The sequence below is a fragment of the Notolepis coatsorum genome (genome assembly GCF_963971535.1).
Source record: "Notolepis coatsorum genome assembly, chromosome: 1".
NCBI lineage: Eukaryota > Metazoa > Chordata > Actinopteri > Aulopiformes > Paralepididae > Notolepis > Notolepis coatsorum.
In genome coordinates this window covers 259906346-259926083 of record NC_140165.1, presented here as the reverse complement: position 1 = coordinate 259926083, position 19738 = coordinate 259906346, and the positions used below count along the sequence as shown (strand labels likewise).

At 43.3% G+C, this 19738-nt stretch overlaps 1 protein-coding gene across 1 annotated transcript in view; it reads right to left on the bottom strand.

Moving 5' to 3' along the window:
• The window catches only part of LOC311224779 (uncharacterized protein C14orf132), a gene marked incomplete at both ends in the record, with an annotated part of 27971 nt that extends 8689 nt beyond the window's left edge, over positions 1 to 19282 (bottom strand). The window contains 2 exons of the mRNA XM_084309893.1: positions 17939 to 17983; positions 19163 to 19282. Coding sequence (XP_084166019.1) covers positions 17939 to 17983; positions 19163 to 19282 — 165 coding nt within the window. The remainder of the gene's footprint in view (positions 1 to 17938; positions 17984 to 19162) is intronic.
• Between the last annotated feature and the right edge of the window lie 456 nt (positions 19283 to 19738).

The following is a 19738-nucleotide window of genomic DNA, read 5'->3' as shown; positions in this document are numbered from 1 at the left end:
TTGTGAATTATAACACCTGTTAAGCTGTAAGGTCCCCTTATAAGGGGACCCTGCTTTTCTTTATCATAAATCGATCAATAGAGACTGTATTAGATCCCCATGTGGAAAGAAATGTCCACCCGAGCCACTAGAGGGCGGCAAAGTGACACGTCGCCAATCGTCCTCAAGAGGGCCCACATGTGGGCCCATGGATGTTAAGAGGTTTTAACGTTGTGTTTTTTTTTCAAATGTATCCAAGAGTAAAGACCATAACCCTATCAAAACAGCAGTCAAAGTGTATATTTTCATTTTTACCTATGTTTTATACGATTTGCAGAAAATAAGAATTTATCAGAAAAATGCTAATTATATCTATTTTATCGTAAAACCGTGAGGAAATGACTAAATCCAGATTTAACCCTGCCATTGGAAAGAGGAGCCTTTTCCCTATCCATGGATGATTATGATTTGGCCATAATAAGGTCAAGGTCAAGTTCAAGGTCAAAATGGATTATAATTTATTACTGTATCTACAATCCTTCTGTTTAATCATCTTCCCTTTATTCCTTTGCTTAGATTTTCTTTGTACACTTGATCTCAAGAAGGTGCTGAATGAGCTCAGTGAGCGAAATCTCTTGCGGCACAATTGTAACATGGTGTTATTCACCGGCACAGATGCTAAATGAAATCATAATTTATATTCTCCTTTTTTTTATTACAATTTACTCAAGCCTAGTAACAGACACAATATTTCTGACACTGGGAGTACATACCCCCAGGTCCCGAGATGTTCCTAGATACCATGAACATGCAAATTGACCTTGTAGAAGTGGAGCAATCTTCCATTTACTTAGGCATGTACCTTTAGGCAACATTTCTGAAAATAGGGCAGTGCCACTCACGAGATTTCTCGTGTTTTTTTTATAGGTGGTTGCTAGCCACTCACGAGATTTCTCGGATTTTTTTTTTTTTTTTTTTTTTTGCGATCTGAAAAATTATTGCATCACCCGAGCCTACCCGAGTATTGCCGAGCTGCGCCGGTGATCACTGTGGAAAAAAGCGCCCCCTGTCGTCTCCCAGATGACATAAGTGATTTTGGAATGGACTCAATGAAAATGAATGGGGAAAAAAATCCGGTACTCCACATTTTCCAGTTCACTGATCCAGCCGGGGTTACTAGAGTTCATTCTGGAGCCTCAGATCTCCGCGGATCATGGAGAACCACTGTGTAGCGTTGGATCCATACACGTATCGATTTTTTTCGAATGGTGATCAGGAATTGGAATATACCAGTTGGATACCATCTGATGTCAGGTAAGGACTCTATGTTATCAGTGGTAGGATAATCAGAGTAATTTTGATGAAGTTATAAGCTGTTTTGTGAAATCTCTTCTTTCGTTTTCACTGTAAAAGTCAGAGAGGAAATCAACAAGGCGATTGTCCGTGCGCGGCCGTAATGTGCGTGCGTGCACGTATAATATTGATCATCTAGCGTTTATTTGAAAACGATTCATAAAAAGGCCGACGAATATCAACGTTGTGGAATATTCCACTAAAAGACGATTTTCATAGAATGCTCCAGAATGAGTTGTTTTTTATATCAAAACGGGGGCTTTTCTAACTGCTCTGAAACGGCAACGACGCGATAAAAAAACAATCTGCCTTCACAGCACTGTCTGGAACATAGTCTTTGATAATGCGATGGGCAGATTAGACACATAGCCATAATTTAAAACATAGATTAGGCGATATTAACGTTAACATTGGCGCGGATGGTGGCATTCAAGCGGTAAAATGGAAAACCAGGCATGGCATTTAAAGAGATTTAACCCTGCCATTGGAAAGAGGAGCCTTTTCCCTATCCATGGATGATTATGATTTGGCCATAATAAGGTCAAGGTCAAGTTCAAGGTCAAAATGGATTATAATTTATTACTGTATCTACAATCCTTCTGTTTAATCATCTTCCCTTTATTCCTTTGCTTAGATTTTCTTTGTACACTTGATCTCAAGAAGGTGCTGAATGAGCTCAGTGAGCGAAATCTCTTGCGGCACAATTGTAACATGGTGTTATTCACCGGCACAGATGCTAAATGAAATCATAATTTATATTCTCCTTTTTTTTATTACAATTTACTCAAGCCTAGTAACAGACACAATATTTCTGACACTGGGAGTACATACCCCCAGGTCCCGAGATGTTCCTAGATACCATGAACATGCAAATTGACCTTGTAGAAGTGGAGCAATCTTCCATTTACTTAGGCATGTACCTTTAGGCAACATTTCTGAAAATAGGGCTACAGTTTAACAGGTTAAAACTACAGTTTTCTCTCTGCAATATTTTTAGTAGGGATAATTCATGTTTCCATGGCTTTGGTAGGGACATGTCCTATATAAAACTATACCTATGGAGGAGACAGACAGACAGAGAGGACAGACAGAGAGAGAGAGAGAGAGAGAGAGAGAGAGAGAGAGAGAGAGAGAGAGAGAGAGAGAGAGAGAGAGAGAGAGAGAGAGAGAGAGAGAGAGAGAGAGAGAGAGAGAGAGAGAGAGAGAGAGAGAGAGAGAGAGAGAGAGAGAGAGAGACAGAGAGACAGAGAGACAGAGAGACAGAGAGACAGAGAGAGAGACAGATAGGAAGCATGTCTAGTGAAGCAGAATATCCCTTGTGATTGTTTCCCCAGTTGGTTCTGTGTGTCCCCTGGGGGCTTCCGTAGCACACCCAGCCATACAGGCTGGATGGGAGCCCAGTATTAAGGTCATCCAAGGCAACAGCCTTTATGATGGATAGTTCATTCTATAAAGAGAGAGGCAGGGGGGGGGGGGGGGGGGGGGGGGGGGCACCAGGACTGAGAAACAGCAAGAGAGAAAAAAACTGAATCATGCATGTATACTATGGGATTTACTTTTCTCTCTCTCCCCCCACACACACACACACACACACACACACACACACACACACACACACACACACACACACACACACACACACACCACACACACACACACACAGACAGACAGACAGACAGACAGACAGACAGACAGACAGACAGACAGACAGACAGACAGACAGACAGACAGACACACAGACAGACAGACAGACAGACATACAGACAGACAGACAGACAGACAGACAGACAGACAGACAGACAGACAGACAGACAGACAGACAGACAGACAGACAGACAGACAGACAGACAGACAGACAGACACACAGACACACAGACAGACAAGACAGACAAGACAGACAGACAGACAGACAGACAGACAGACAGACAGACAGACAGACAGACAGACAGACAGACAGACAGACAGACAGACAGACAGACAGACAGACAGACAGACAGACACACACACACACACGAGAGACACATACACAGAGACACACACACACAGAGAGACACATACACAGAGACACAGAGACACACAAATACAAACACACACACACTCACAGTCAGACACAAACACACACACAAACACACACACACTCACACTCACACTCACAGTCAGACACAAATACACACACACACAAACACACAACCTGTGAGATATTAACCATAAACTGATTAGGAACCTTATTTCTCCTGTTAATTATAGACCACAGTTGAACCAACATCAATTCTATGTATAATTATTAAAACATCAATTCTACGTATAATTATTAAAACATCAATTCTACGTATAATTATTAAAACGTAAATTCTATGTATAATTTTGTGACATTGTGATCTACTGTATGTTCCAGTCAATCACTGAGATATAAAGAAGCCTTTAGGATAGATGTACAACATGTATAATATAGTCTCAGTGATGGGAAGTTGGGAACGTCTCCATTATGTATAATTATTGATGCATAACATCCTTATGTTATCCATTATCACAAAGAAGAAAAAAATGTTGTGTGTGTGTGCCAGAGCATGTGAGCGGAGCGGCGCGGACGAGAAATCCGCTCTTCGCTCTAGACGGCTTGTTCCGCTCCGCTAATCGCTCATGTTCATTTACGAATCAAGCGCTCCCCGCTCCACATTGCTCCACAGCATTTTTTTTGGAGCATGATGTAAATTAGCTTGATTTGACCAAACTACAACAGTCTACACCCCCTGGGCCCCTTAACAATTGTTTGTATTGAGCCGTATTGTAATTGTACCCATTCTGCAATCTGCTAAATAACGTTTATCCATTCAACTAGCTCTACTAAGCGATGGTAGTTAGCCTAGCCACAATGCTATTGCTATGGTCGCTGCCATTCACGTTAGCATGTAAGCTAACAACAACAACAATGGCGGAATATACTTTGGTCTAGCAGGATGTGAGTGACGGTTCACCCTTCTCAATGGTTGAAAATGGCCTTCATGTTTGTACATCGCCACCTGTTGCTTTGGCATTGTACTACATGTATATTACATCAGTGTTAAACCACTGTGAGCGGCCCGGAGCGGATTGGAGCGGAGGAGAACTCTCGCTCCGGAAGTCGCGCCGACCCATTTTAAAACCCACTCCGTCGCTCACGTCAAAACCGCCCACTCCGCTCCCCGCGCCGCTCACATGCCCTGGTGTGTGCGTGTATTGTATGTACGTGTCCATGTGTGTGTGTGTGTATTTGCACGCGCATGCTCGTTCCCTCCTTGTTGAGAAAAAGGAATCAAAATGTTCTGCAACAGTATAAGATACAAGAGCATAATTTATGAGAAAACTTTAAGAGCGCCCGAATAAGCCACTTAATATGTATATTTAATTAAAGCCGCCCGCTACGGTCTTCCATCAAAGACGGGCCCTTTTCAAAGAGACAGTAACAAATCCTGGTGTCCCCGTCCCAAGGGTCCAGAGAGAGACCGCCCTGTGGAAACACATCTCCAAGTCTCTCATCCATCTCGGTTCAGATTAGAGTGAGTCAGGCCAGGATGTAGGGAGGCAGGTTGACCTCGTATGGGGGTGCATGCTGTTCTCAACACTGCTTCCAATTTAAAGTTTAAATTATTCACAAACAAGACAATACAAACATGACCAACAAAAAACAAAGACAACCAATTATAATAATAATAAGGGGGGTGAGGGGGGGTTTCAGAGTGTTACAAAGGTTCAGAAGTATTCAAGATGATTTAATAAAGTTCCAGGGACCTTGAAGGCCATCGGGCCGATCACTCTCTTGAAGAGACAGAGCAGCCTGTTCCATTGACGGCAAGTCCATGAAGTCCTTGCGCCCGTTCTCCAAACTGAAGCAGTTCGGTTTGCGTTCTTTCCAGTTCATTACAATAATCCGTTTGGATGCTAAAAAGGCCGATGCTACAATATTCTTTACAATATTTGCTTGAGCAATGACCATTTTTACGCCCAATATACAATATATAGGGCAAGGATTAATGTAGATTTGGAGAGTAACTGACGGGTTCTCAACACGGCTGATTTTTCATTTGGATTTCCTCCGAACTGGTGGGCTAACCCTTCCAACTGTAACCCCCCCTAACCATAACCATAACCATAACCATAACCATAACCATAATCTAACCATAACCATAATCTTAATCTAACCATAATATTAATCTAACCATAACCATAATCTTAATCTAATTTTAACCTAACCATAACCATAATCTTAATCTAACCATAATCGTAATCTTAATCGAGCCATAATCTTAATATTACCATAACCAAAATCTTAATCTAACCATAACCATAATCTGAATCGAGCCATAATCTTAATATTACCATAACCATAATCTTAATCTAACCATAACCATAATCTTAATCTCATTTTAACCTAACCATAACCATAATCTTAATCTAACCATAACCATCATCATAATCTCATTTTAACCTAACCATAATCTCATTTGAACCTAAGTGTAGACACCTGAATATGTCTAACAATAATTCAATGTGTCTAACCTAATTCCTTGTACTCTACTGTGTTCAGGATAACGTTGTGTAAACTCCCCTTTCTAACATTGACATTTAATAGTGGAGCATGCACTGGACTGCCGCCAGGGGGAGCTGGTGTGACGTTGGGCAGGAGAGATGACAGACGAAGAAGGGCTGGCTGAAGGCAGAACTCAGACAGCCTCTTCATCGTTTCGACACTAGACTAGACAGCTCTAGACACTAAGGACACGCAGGATATGACCCCCGTCACGGGGCGGGTTAGTAATGTCGTATGCGATAGCTTAGCTTCCAGTTAATGCTAAAGAGACATTGTGAACAAAGAAGCAGACGTGTTACTGCCGAAGAGTGTGGTAGATATTGCACACGTTGCGTTTTAGTTAAAGTATAGGCGACAGGACAGGGGATCGTCTCGATCCACAGTTTAGCTTCAGTTAGGCCTAGCACCACAGTTTAGTCCGCGTGTCGCAGCAGCGGACTCCTCGACGGACGTCGCCGGACTACACCCACCTCCAGCTGTCACCTGCCTAACGTCAACCCAGCCCGCCCCTGCCTGTCACAGGTGACAAGCACGGGACCGTTCGTCGGCCATCTCGCAACACGGACATTCGTTGCGGGAGCAGGCCCGCCCTTGGTTAAGTACACACGAGCCAGTTACAGTGAGCACTCCGAGTGCTGGAGCCTGGGGTAAACATTCTCTTCGTGCAGCGCGTGCCCTTTCAGAGGCGAAGAGAATCAGTACTTTGAACTGGCCCGTGTACCATTGCTTAGCGGCGCCCCGACGTTTGTTATTTTGGGGACTGCCGGTTTAGACAGGCTTTTTGTTTCAACTGTGGGCCCACTGTATTTTCTGGTTAAATGTGTTGTGTAAGCGGGAAGCGCTTTATTCATTGTGTTGCGTAAGCGGGAAGAGCGTTATTCGTTGTGCCTCGTGTAAGTGGGAAGAGCTTTAATCATTGTGTTGTGTAAGCGGGAAGAGCTTTAGTCATTGTGCCTCGTGTAAGTGGGAAGAGCTTTAATCATTGTGTTGTGTAAGCGGGAAGAGCTTTAGTCATTGTGCCTTGTGTTGATTTACCGTTTTGGAACACTTCACGTGTTGATAACATTATTACAGGCGTCCTGGAAGGCAGGATGGCCTGGAGGTAAAGAGGCCGGTCAGTAAACGAAAGGTCGCCAATTTGATCCCCACCACTGACAGGAGGGTGTATTCCAGCTGTGAGCTGGTGACTGAAGGGTAGCTGGTATTACATCTACGATGCTCACCATCTCTGCCTAAGTGCCCTTGAGCAAGGCACTGAAGCCCAAAACTGATCCAGGGGCACTGCAACCCTGTGCTCTGACCTGTCTGATGAAATAGACATGTGTGGGGGACTGTGTGTTTGTGTAACTAGGAGGGATATGAGGACTGTGTGTATGTGTCACTAGGAGGGATGTGAGGACTGTGTGTATGTGTAACTAGGAGGGATATGAGGACTGTATGTGTCACTATAGGGATGTGAGGACTGTGTGTGTGTAACTAGGAGGGATATGAGGACTGTCACTAGGAGGGATGTGAGGACTGTGTGTAACTAGGAGGGATATGAGGACTGTATGTATCACTAGGAGGGATGTGAGGACTGTGTGTAACTAGGAGAGATATGAGGACTGTGTGTAACTAGGAGAGATATGAGGACTGTGTGTAACTAGGAGGGATATGAGGACTGTGTGTAACTAGGAGGGATGTGAGGACTGTGTGTCACTAGGAGGGATATGAGGACTGTGTGTGTAACTAGGAGGGATATGAGGACTGTGTGTAACTAGGAGGGATATGAGGACTGTGTGTTTGTGTAACTAAGAGAGATATGAGGACTGTGTGTTTGTGTAACTAGGAGAGATATGAGGACTGTGTCACTAGGAGGGATATGAGGACTGTGTGTCACTAGGAGGGATATGAGGACTCTGTGTAACTAGGAGGGATATGAGGACTGTGTGTTTGTGTAACTAGGAGAGATATGAGGACTGTGTGTAACTAGGAGGGATATGATGACTGTGTGTAACTAGGAGGGATATGAGGACTGTGTGTTTGTGTAACTAGGAGAGATATGAGGACTGTGTGTAACTAGGAGGGATATGAGGACTGTGTGTAACTAGGAGGGATGAGGACTGTGTGTCACTAGGAGGGATATGAGGACTGTGTGTAACTAGGAGAGATATGAGGACTGTGTGTCACTAGGAGGGATATGAGGACTGTGTGTAACTAGGAGGGATATGAGGACTGTGTGTAACTAGGAGAGATATGAGGACTGTGTGTAACTAGGAGAGATATGAGGACTGTGTGTAACTAGGAGGGATATGAGGACTGTGTGTAACTAGGAGGGATATGAGGACTGTGTGTCACTAGGAGGGATATGAGGACTGTGTGTAACTAGGAGGGATATGAGGACTGTGTGTAACTAGGAGGGATATGAGGACTGTGTGTAACTAGGAGGGATATGAGGACTGTGTGTCACTAGGAGGGATATGAGGACTGTGTGTAACTAGGAGGGATATGAGGACTGTGTGTCACTAGGAGGGATATGAGGACTGTGTGTCACTAGGAGGGATATGAGGACTGTGTGTAACTAGGAGAGATATGAGGACTGTGTGTCACTAGGAGGGATATGAGGACTGTGTGTAACTAGGAGAGATATGAGGACTGTGTGTTTGTGTAACTAGGAGAGATATGAGGACTGTGTGTCACTAGGAGGGATATGAGGACTGTGTGTAACTAGGAGGGATATGAGGACTGTGTGTAACTAGGAGGGATATGAGGACTGTGTCACTAGGAGGGATATGAGGACTGTGTGTCACTAGGAGGGATATGAGGACTGTGTGTAACTAGGAGGGATATGAGGACTGTGTGTAACTAGGAGGGATATGAGGACTGTGTGTCACTAGGAGGGATATGAGGACTGTGTCTACAGTGTCCTGCCTACCATAGTTATAGTTTTATCTGGACGCTAGGGATATATCCCTACCAAAGCCACAGAAACACAAATGTGACCGGCACAGCCAGACCCGCCATACGGCGGAAGGGGAGATTCTTCAGAATCGCCGTCAACTTCGCACGATTCAGAAATAGCTCAAATAGAAAAAATTGCATTTTTGAGTGCTTTGAAATGTTCTCTATCTGTTTCCTTATTTGCAAAACTTAATGCAACTTGTAAATACGTTAATTCTTGTTCGATTGTCCGACAGTATTATTTTCCTCGCTGTGTGAAAAAACTACAAGTTGCGTATGAGGGGAGTGGCCACTGGCTGCTGAATACTTTCCCTAAGGTGGTTGTCCTTCCGCGTTCGGTTTGCGCGATCTGATTGGCCACTGACATTTCTGGTCATGTGACATGTGCGCCAATCGTGTGACGGCAAGTTCTGCGCCAATTTCCAGGTCTAACAGCCTGCAAACTACCTAACGCCTAGTTTATCACTGGTTAAGCTTAGGCGACTCTTTCGAAGTTGGTTAAGGTTAGAGTTTGGAATCAGGGCTGGTGTTCTATCGCCCTGCTCTAAGACAAACTCTAACCTTAACCAACTTCAAAAGAGTGCCTAAGCTTAACCGTCAAAAGAACTTGCCGTCACACGATTGGCCGCACATGTCACATGACCAGAAACATCAGTGGCCAATCAGATCGCGCAAACCGACAACCCCCTTAGGGAAAGTATTCACGTGGGCTAAGTACTCAGCTGTCTCAGGTATTCTTGAAGACACTCTGACGTCACGAAACTGCCACCATCTTGGTATTGGGGAAACAAACGAATTTCTACGATCAAATGTATGCGCTGAGCTCCGTTTTTATTACATATTTTATCACATTCTTGTTCATTTCATAACCTTTTCATATAATTTGTTTTGAAAATATTGAGGTCAACATGGCATTTCACTATTTCGAAAGCCTTTCTGGTGATTCTAAGTGCATGTTTCCCCCAAGCGATAGACATGCACTTAGACAGAAAGTTAAAAAGACAGGAAGTTGACTTCGAGAATCAGAGAGGAGAAGCACATGAGAGGTGAGGAGACGCACCAAAGTCCTTTCGAGACAACGGGCCCAGTACTTTGTTGGCGGTGTGAAAATGTATTAGAAAATTAAGAGACACATTAATATTTTTGGAAACGTTTGTTTTAAATTGTATCTGATGATTTTCTCTCCGTCACAATTGAAATTGTATTTCTCCGTCGCGCAAAAGCTGGCTGGCAGTCGCATTGAATAATCAACTCAACAATAATCTGTCCCTACCAATTTCTTTTTTTAAACTGTCGTTTTAATATTACAATTCACAACATTGCGGTCTTGCAAAACAGAGCTTTCAACTGTTGCGAAAGTGTAGGTTGACAGCTGCATCTGAAATATCCAATCAACAACCTGGGCTTTCCTCCCTCCCTCCCCTCTGTCCCACTGTGTCGCAGCCGCACACTCATTGGTCACATGACTCACTCCCATGAACACTTCATCAGTGACAGATGTGATGCTCTTTGTAGCTCAAAGTATTTATGTTCAACTGCTAAAAGAAATTCAGCATTTTGTGCGCTTGCATATTCAATGTCCCGCCAAAGATCAAATCAAACCTAAACAACACATCTTGATACCTGAAATCTGATTTGATTTGATTTAATGGAAAATTGCAAGACAAAAGAATCCAAAGGATGACATGACAAGTGCGAACACTTATTTCCATCATGGTCCCAAAGATGTTTAAAAACAAACATATCACTAAATAATCACCTACATTCGCTACGTGCCAATGACCCACACCTGGGTACCACCATTGGTCACCTACCTCCCATCGCTAAGCGCTAGTATTGTCTGTGAGCCATGTCTTGACCCCACCTTTAGAAAGAGGTTGGCTATAGCTACGCTCTTTATCTGCGATGGCAGCCTGTTCCAATGTGCCGCACTGCCGCTCCACCAACCACCAGTAGTATTTTATTTTATTTGCCTCCACAATGTAAATTAACATTCTGACCTGTTTACCTTGATTGCCTAGAGGAGATGTCTTGTTTTTTGCAGGAAGATGTCAGTGAAAGGTCATCAACAGCAGCAGGGACTTTATGCAGCCTGCTATACAAATATACATGTTGATATTAATATACCACAGTACGCGGCCGGGTGGCATAGCGGAGATTGCGCCCCTCACCAATGCAAGAGACTCCGGTATCGAATCTCAGTCTCAACCTGGGCCGGCCGTCGTACTGGCTCATTTGGCAGAGTCAGCGGGTGGAAGTCGATGAGTGGGGATTGGACGTTGTGGACAGCGACCCCTACAGGTCAGTTGGGGGACGCCTGCACAGCAGAGACAGGAAGTGGCGGGGGTAGTGTGAGCCTCCCATGCGTTACACCTCGCCAATGAGAGTCCGCGCGGGCAGGCGAAAAGATGTGACAGGCTGCCTCCTCGTGTGCCGGAGGGAACATGTGATGCAAGGCTTCTATCCTCTCTACAACCGACCAGTGGGGGGCATAGTCGAGCAACGTTCAAGACAGGGGAGGGGAGAATTGGATACACGAAATTGGGATGGGAGAAAAAGTGGATAAAAAAAGATATATACCACAGATATATATACCACAGTACCATGTTGATATTAATATGCCACAGTACCATGTTGTTCATATTAATATACCAGAGTACCATGTTGATATTAATATACCACAGTACCATGTTGATATTAATAATATAACAGTACCATGTTGTTCATATTAATATACTACTGTACCATGTTGATATTAATATACTACAGTACCATGTTGATAATAATATACCACAGTACCATGTTGATATTAACACATTGTGCGCCAAGAACGGCGTAAATCGTTATTGCCCACCATGCGTTGAACGCCAACAACGGCGTATCACGTGTTTGGGATCAATATTAAATTTTTTCGCCATGGCATTCATAATTCATCCAGCCTCCCTCCGGATCGCAGCCGGACCCTGTTCTGATATTGCAACGCCTCAATACCGCCGCCTGGTGGATGGTTGGGCGAGTTACACTCACGCCAAACCGGAAGTGGCGATCGGTGCATCGAGGAAATTCCTCCGCCAGAGATATATTGTGGTGTGGATCAATATACACACTCGAGTGCATTTGGATCACTTTCGAAACGCAATAATCGATATGATTTTGGCGTTTATTGCGTCATACAAACTGGAAATGGATCTAGCAGATCGACGTCAAATAATTGGGATCTTTTTCCTCCAGTCTCATTGGCGAACGGTAAGAGGAAACTAACGTTACTTTCAGCTTGATTGTCCATTTCTTTGTTTGCAATCCATCTGATCAATATATCAACCCATACTAAATAAAGCTGTTACTGACGATCTAGGAATAATAAACGACCCCCCCCCCCCTTTCCTTCACGCATGATGAAGCATAATGTATACCGATCATATACATTTGAATTTTCTTTTTTTTTATCTACTTTTTCTCCCATTTTCTATTTTTCTCCCATCCCAATTTCGTATTGTCCAATTCTACCCTCCCCTGTCTCGAACGCTGTTAGGCCATGCCTCCCACAGGTCGGCTGCAATGTGGACGAAGCCTTGCATCACGTGTCCCCTCTGGTACACAAGGAGGCAGCCGTCGCATCTTTTCACCTGTACAGCGCGATCTCTCAGTGGCGATGGTCTGCGTGGGAGGCGCACCAACTGACCTGTAGGAGTCGCTGTCCACAACGTCCGATCCCCACCCACCAGCTTCCAACCCCTAACACTGCCAAGTGCGTTAGTATGAACAACCAGCCAAGCTGGTAGCAATGCCGAGAGCTGGGCTTGAACCCAGCATCTCCTGCATTAGTGGCGAGCGCCTTGCCCACTGCGCCACTTAGCCGCCCCTTACATTTAAATTTTGTAATATAGCGTGTATAGGAAAGAAACGCCAATCGATAATCTATCACATGCTTCAGGGCCTATAACTAGCGTTTTTGGAATTACAGCAGAAAAGCTTAAAAACATACTTATATTCTCGACGGTATTAACACAACAATGTATGAATGAAAAAATATAACGTTCCCACATCCGGAATGATAGATACCCGATGTTGAATGGGCCATAGTAATGTCAATATAGCTATAATATTTAAAAAGTTATAGCCCTGCAAAGAAGGTAAACATCTCCAAAGGCTTACAGCGGTGGCACAGAGGGCATAATGATGGGCACAATGCATGGTGCCCAATGTGTTAATATAGTACCATGTTCATATATACCACAGGAAACTGAGCTTTTTGAAAACCACTTCCAGGGTGTAAAGTGTATGTCTGGAGACAGGTGAAACTGAACTTTTGGAAAACGATGACATCATGACCTCAACTTGCCTGCGACATTTGTTGTTTTATGTGTACAGTATGTACAGTAGTGCCAGTAAGCTACAAGCGATGGCAGGCTACCGGTTTGTTTACATGTGTTCGGTATACGGTCCGAATTAATCACATGTTTACAAGGCAACGCTTAAGAATAAGCTCAATACACGTGCTCCTAATGTTCATCTCTGGTGTTTGACAATAAAGTCGTATGACACATTATCACTACTTACTGGCCTGGCATGCTTATGTGAGCGTTTTAAAAAAAAATAGTTTTTAAATGTTTGAGCACATTGTGGCCGTAGTACGTCTATAGTTTGTCACGTCACCCGGACGTTTGTACCAAAAGCAAAGAGTGCCTCTGACCAGCCAACGTGGTCATGCGTTGTGCCCTAGTGGGGCCAACGTGGTCATGCTTTGTGCCCTAGTGGGGCCAACGTGGTCATGCTTTGTGCCCTAGTGGGGCCAACGTGGTCATGCTTTGTGCCCTAGTGGGGCCAACGTGGTCATGCGTTGTGCCCTAGTGGGGCTCGGAACAAACCATCTGTTTTATCTGCTGTGTGATGTTGGATCAGTGTGTCTGCTCACTTAGTCCGGGATTACATAATGCAGTGGAAAGAGAGAGAGAGAGAGAGAGAGAGAGAGAGAGAGAGAGAGAGAGAGAGAGAGAGAGAGAGAGAGAGAGAGAGAGAGAAGAGAGAGAGAGAGAGAGAGAGAGAGAGAGAGAGAGAGAGAGAGAACAGAGAGAGAGAGAGAGAACAGAGAGAGTGGGAGAGAAAACAGAGAGAGATAGAAACCAGATAAAAAGAGAGAGAACACAAAGTGAGAAGAGAAAACAGAGAGAGACAGAGAGAAGAGAAAACAGAAAAAGAGAGAGAGAAAACACAGAGAGAGAGAGAGAGACCTATGATCAAGGTAGTCACTCTTCTACTCTTCTCTCATTTGTTTAACTTGAATGAAATAACAGTGAAATGCCTCGTTCTGTCTGGGACCTCCTTGAACTCCTTCATAATAAATAATAAATATTTTTATTATTATTTTTTTTTGGAAACATGGCTGGTCATTAAAAAAAATGCAGAACAGACACATAACCCAAGTACAGACCAGTCAGTCAGTCTGTACAGTCAGTCAGTCAGTCAGTCAATCAGCCAGTTTATTAACCTCTTCCACCCGACGGGACCGGTATACCGGTCCCAAAATGACATCACGTCTCTCTAGACTGTCTGACATAATTAGCTTCTTTTTTTTTTCAAATATATTTAAGAGTAAACATCATAACCATGTCACAACAGCAGTCATAGTGTATATATTCTGCAATACGTTTGTTTACCAATAGGTTAAAGTGTTATTAGTGAGAGAATGTGTTGTTGTGATGCGTCTATACTTTCCGTAGCCGCATTTCTGCAGGACGCTCTCTGAATGGCCGACGTCAGTTTCTACACTGGTTAGGCTTAGGCACTCTTTCGAAGTTGGTTAAGGTTAGTGTTTGTCTTAGAGCATGGCGATAGAACGCCAGGTAGTTTGCAGGCTGTTCGACGCGGAAATGGGCAAAGACACAGCTCGTCACGCGATTGGGCAAACATGTCAGTGGCCAATCAAAGAGCGTCAGTCAGTGGCCAATCAGAGAGCGTCCTGCAGAAATGCGGCTACGGAAAGTATAGACGCTGTTGTGATCATGGAGATCCGCCATTTTTAATCAGCGGCCGTCGCTGAATGATGGAAAATGTAGTCATTTTGAGAAGAGACCAGAGCTTTCAATGAGCGTTGGAATTTCTAAAAACTACACTTCCCAAAGGCTTCTAGCTCCCTTCAATCATTTATAGGCCTCATATTCTATATTCTATAATAATATTTCAAATTGCATGTGTCCGGATGGCAGAATTCAGTACTGTATCTACAAAACCTTCTGTTTAATCATCTTCCCTTTATTCATTTCCTTAGATCTTTTGTACACTTAATCTCAAGAAGGTACTGAACGAGCTCAGTGGCAGTTTCTTATGTCTGGTCATTTTTAGTATGATGTTATTCACTGTCAAAGATGCAAAGAAAAATCATAATTCATATTCTCCTTTGTTTCATCCCAATTTAAGCAAGCCTAGTAATAGACACAATATTTCTGACACACATTCACTGAGGTCCATAGATGTCCCTATAGATACCAAGAACATGCAAATCGCTGCTGTCGGGACAAAACCTCATAACTCCATTTTTGTAATATTTTTTTTTTATATAAATCAACTCCGTAGATCATCCTCCATATGTGTGTGTGGGTTTTACAAAGTTTAAACAATGGGAAAGCATTAAACCAATCATCTGTCTAAACCTCCTAACTCTATTCACCCTCAAATCTGTGTTCGTTTTTTTCATCTGCTGAAAAGTTGGGTTTTTGGAGTTATGAGGTTTTATCCCGACAGCAGCGAAATGGTCCTTGTAGAAGTGGAGCAATATTCCATTTATTTAGGTATGTATTTTAGGCGGATTTTCAGAAAATAGGGCTCCGGGCTTAAGAGGTTAAATTAGAAAAACCTACAGTGTTTTCTGACTACACAAACTCTACAACACAATCTGACAATTGAAGTGTCTTTTAGCAACCAACAATAGAAAACTGGTTATACTGATCAGCTCCTAGCGGTCAACAGTGTCAGACTATGGTTGTACTGGGCAGCTCCTAGTGGTCAACAGTGTCAGACTGTGGTTGTACTGGGCAGCTCCTAGTGGTTCAACAGTGCCAGTCTATGGGTGTACTAGATAGATATCAGTAACTGCACACGGCATGGGTTTAATGGAACAATGGTGGGGCAACAGGGTCTCGGTGGTCTTGTATGCAGTGGGCTTGGGCTTGGACTTGGCAGAATGTATTGTTGAAAGTGAAAGACAAGGAGGAGACTAGTTTGAAACTAACTGCTACATTACCGTTAGCATTAGCAACTAGCTAGCTGTCAAATCATCTCTAATTCATTCTCGCATTCCCTTTACTTCTCACGCTGGACACTAATGCAGGAAACAATCCCACCGCTGCCACCAATGTAGCCGAGGAATAGTCCGCCTATACTTTCAAACTATAGTAAAATAAAATCACTGGAGAATTGATATCTGATCATCAACATAACGGTTTTCTTCCTCTTTCCACTCCACAACACAACAACGGACCTGTCACGGGCGTGCGCCCTGCAACTCCACCTAATAACGTCAGCATCAATAATAACATAGAACACGTTAAATAGCTTACATAAGTCTAACCAGCTAGCACTAACATGAGCTTGTTTTTATTTAGAAAAAGCTCACGCCAATTTATGAGGCTGTAACTAAGTGGCGAGACTAAACAAAAAAGACTAAATCGAGACTAAACGACAAAAACTTGACAAAAAAATATAAAGGTGACTAAATATGATGAAAACGAAAAAGAGCATTTGACACATGACTAAGACTAAAACTAAAATGTTAAATAGCTGACAAAATGAACACTGCTTGGGATAAATCAAACTGCATTAAATCAAACGTAAAAAGCAGAGAAGAGGTCTCATTCTGATCTGCTGTCCTACGCTTAGTCCTCTGAGTCGTTCTTATAGATTTTGCAACACTGGTCCTGCCCGACCAGAAGACAATGGACTCGTATGGACATTGGACATTTAATTTTTTTCATGCCTTGATGTCAGGAGGGTTTTCTCTTGTTCAGCCCAAGTCCATGATTCGGCTATCACTGTAACAAATAAATGTTTTTTCACAGGAAATTCACTGTATTATTTTACAGATTACTTTTGTTTTTCTACTTTAAGTGTAAATGCTATAAAAAATACAGTAAATTACCTTTTATTAACCATTAAATAAAGGTTGGAATCTGTAAATGTATTTGATTTTACTGTCATTTGACAGTAAGTATTTGGAAACCATTGATGCCAGACATTTACCGTTTTCTTGCAGCTTTTTTTCTTACAGTGTAGGCTGCAGATGCTAATTGCGTAGAAAAGTTGCGTAGTGCAGCTTTAAAGTTACAAAACTCTCTACACCCTACACCTACAGTATATCTTCAACGCTATTATCCAAAGCGACTTACGAGTTATGTAAAACAAGTCAGAAGGAAGGGCACAATTCTGGCATCTATAGGGCAAGTGATATTGTTCATCAAACAGTGCCGAACTTGAGTGCTATACACTTTTGAGTGCACAGTAGCTAAGTTAGTATTTAAATTCGGTTTTGTTGCTATTTAAATTGAGCAGGCATGTCAGATTTGTCTGAATTCATCATACGTACGCTAGCAGCTGTGTTTTACTTGGAGAAGATATAAACAATGTACACTACATATGGCCACAGAGGAAACATGCCACCAAATATGATCAGTTTACATGAAGTTGCTGCCATTTTAAAACAGTCAGCCAGGTAGGTATTTCATTGAGACAATTTACATTTTTGAGTCATTATGTAAAGTCAGATACACACAATTTCCAAGTTGATTCATAGCTATGAGGTTGAAGTTATCAACAGATAGAGGAGGAAGTAACTTGTCAGGGTCACTGTTAGAGACAGAGAGACACATGGGGAGACAGGGAAAGAGACAAATGCAGAAAGAGAGCAGACAGAGATAAATAAAGAGAAAGGAACAGAGATAAACAGATGGGGAAATAAGAGAGAGAGAGAAATAGATACAGTATATAGAAAGAGAGAACTAGAAATAAATAGAGGGAACAGATAGAGACAGAGAAAAACTGAGAAAAAGAGAGGAAGATAAAGATAAACAGTAAGAGAGAGAGAGAGAGAGAGAGATAGTTTCCTACCTCCAGCCGGCTGGTTGAGAGTAGCAGTGTTCTATCAGTATGTCTCTACAGGAACACTGTTTCACTGAGACTGAGAGAAACGAGAGAGAGATAGAGAGAGAGAGAGAGAGAGAGAGAGAGAGAGAGAGAGAGAAGAGAGAGAGAGAGAGAGAGAGAGAGAGAGAGAGAGAGAAATCAGAGAAATGAGAGAAATGAGAGAGAGAGAGCGAGAGCTGTGTGTAAAAGAGTGAGGGAGGGACCTATCCCAGCGAGAAATAAAAAGATAGAGGGAGAGAGATAGAGAGAGTGAGAGGGAGAGAGACAGAGAGAGAGAAAGAGAGAGAGCGAGAGAGACAGAGAGAGAGAGTGTGAGAGAGAGGGCTGTGTGTGTGTGTGTGTGTGTGTGTGTGTGTGTGTGTGTGTGTGTGTGTGTGTGTGTGTGTGTGTGTGTGTGTGTGTGTGTGTGTGTGTGTGTGTGTGTGTGTGTGTGTGTGTGTGTGTGTGTGTGTGTGTGTGTGTGTGTGTGTATAAAGAAAGCACAGTGCATGTATAACAGCGTCTAACATTTGTTTTGTATTGTATTTGCTGTATTTTGTGTCAGTATATATATATATTTATATATGTATTTATGTATGTATTTATAATATACATTTTTTAAATATTGTATTCACAATTTGTAAACACTGAAGTAAATCAATATACTACAATTCTATTATATTATTATTATAATTTTGTATTCTATTTTTATGCTATATTATTAACATTAATTTATATAATATATTATTATTTGTACTATTATCCTTTTTCCTGCCTGTAATCAGGAAATCAGTTTTAACACTGATTTTAAGAGCAGTGTATTGTTCTGTTTTGAGGTGGATATGTGATAATCGGGACATAAAGCTGTGTTCTGTGTGTTGAGAGCTGCGCCCCAGTCAGGTCTGCTTCCTCCGGTGAGTCTTCTGAGAAGACTGTTTGCGATTTGTGGAAGAAAGTGCAGAATGTTTCTTTTCAAAGGAGACCAGACTCATGCATCATCATGCATGTGCTATAAGTATAAAGTATAATAAATCGCAAATTACTTTGGGTATGCAATCGTCAGGCGTGTTGTGCAAAACTAGCCCCCATTTTTGCCCAATGCTTAAGTAGTCAAAGGTAGAGAGCCATAAGCTGGCTCCTACGTTTATCGGCCCTGTCCAGATCAACCGTATTATTAACCGTTCTGCCGTCCGTCTGTGGTTACCTCACTCCCTTCGCATCCACCCTACATTCCACGTTTCTCAGCTCAAACCTGTCTCCACCAGTCCACTTCAAACCCACCCCTCCTCCGCCCACACGGTCCGTCGCCTGGGGTGTCGCCGTGAGCATGGTCTCCAGTACTTAGTGGACCGGGAGGGTCACGGCCCGGAGGAGAGAAGCTGTGGTCTCCAGTACTTAGTGGACCGGGAGGGTCACGGCCCGGAGGAGAGAAGCTTTGGTCTCCAGTACTTAGTGGACCGGGAGGGTCACGGCCCGGAGGAGAGGAGCTGTGGTCTCCAGTACTTAGTGGACCGGGAGGGTCACGGCCTGGAGGAGAGAAGCTGTGGTCTCCAGTACTTAGTGGACCGGGAGGGTCACGGCCCGGAGGAGAGGAGCTGTGGTCTCTCCAGTACTTAGTGGACCGGGAGGGTCACGGCCCGGAGGAGAGAAGCTGTGGTCTCTCCAGTACTTAGTGGACCGGGAGGGTCACGGCCCGGAGGAGAGGAGCTGTGGTTTCTCCAGTACTTAGTGGACCGGGAGGGTCACGGCCCGGAGGAGAGAAGCTGGATTCCCCGCCACCAGATT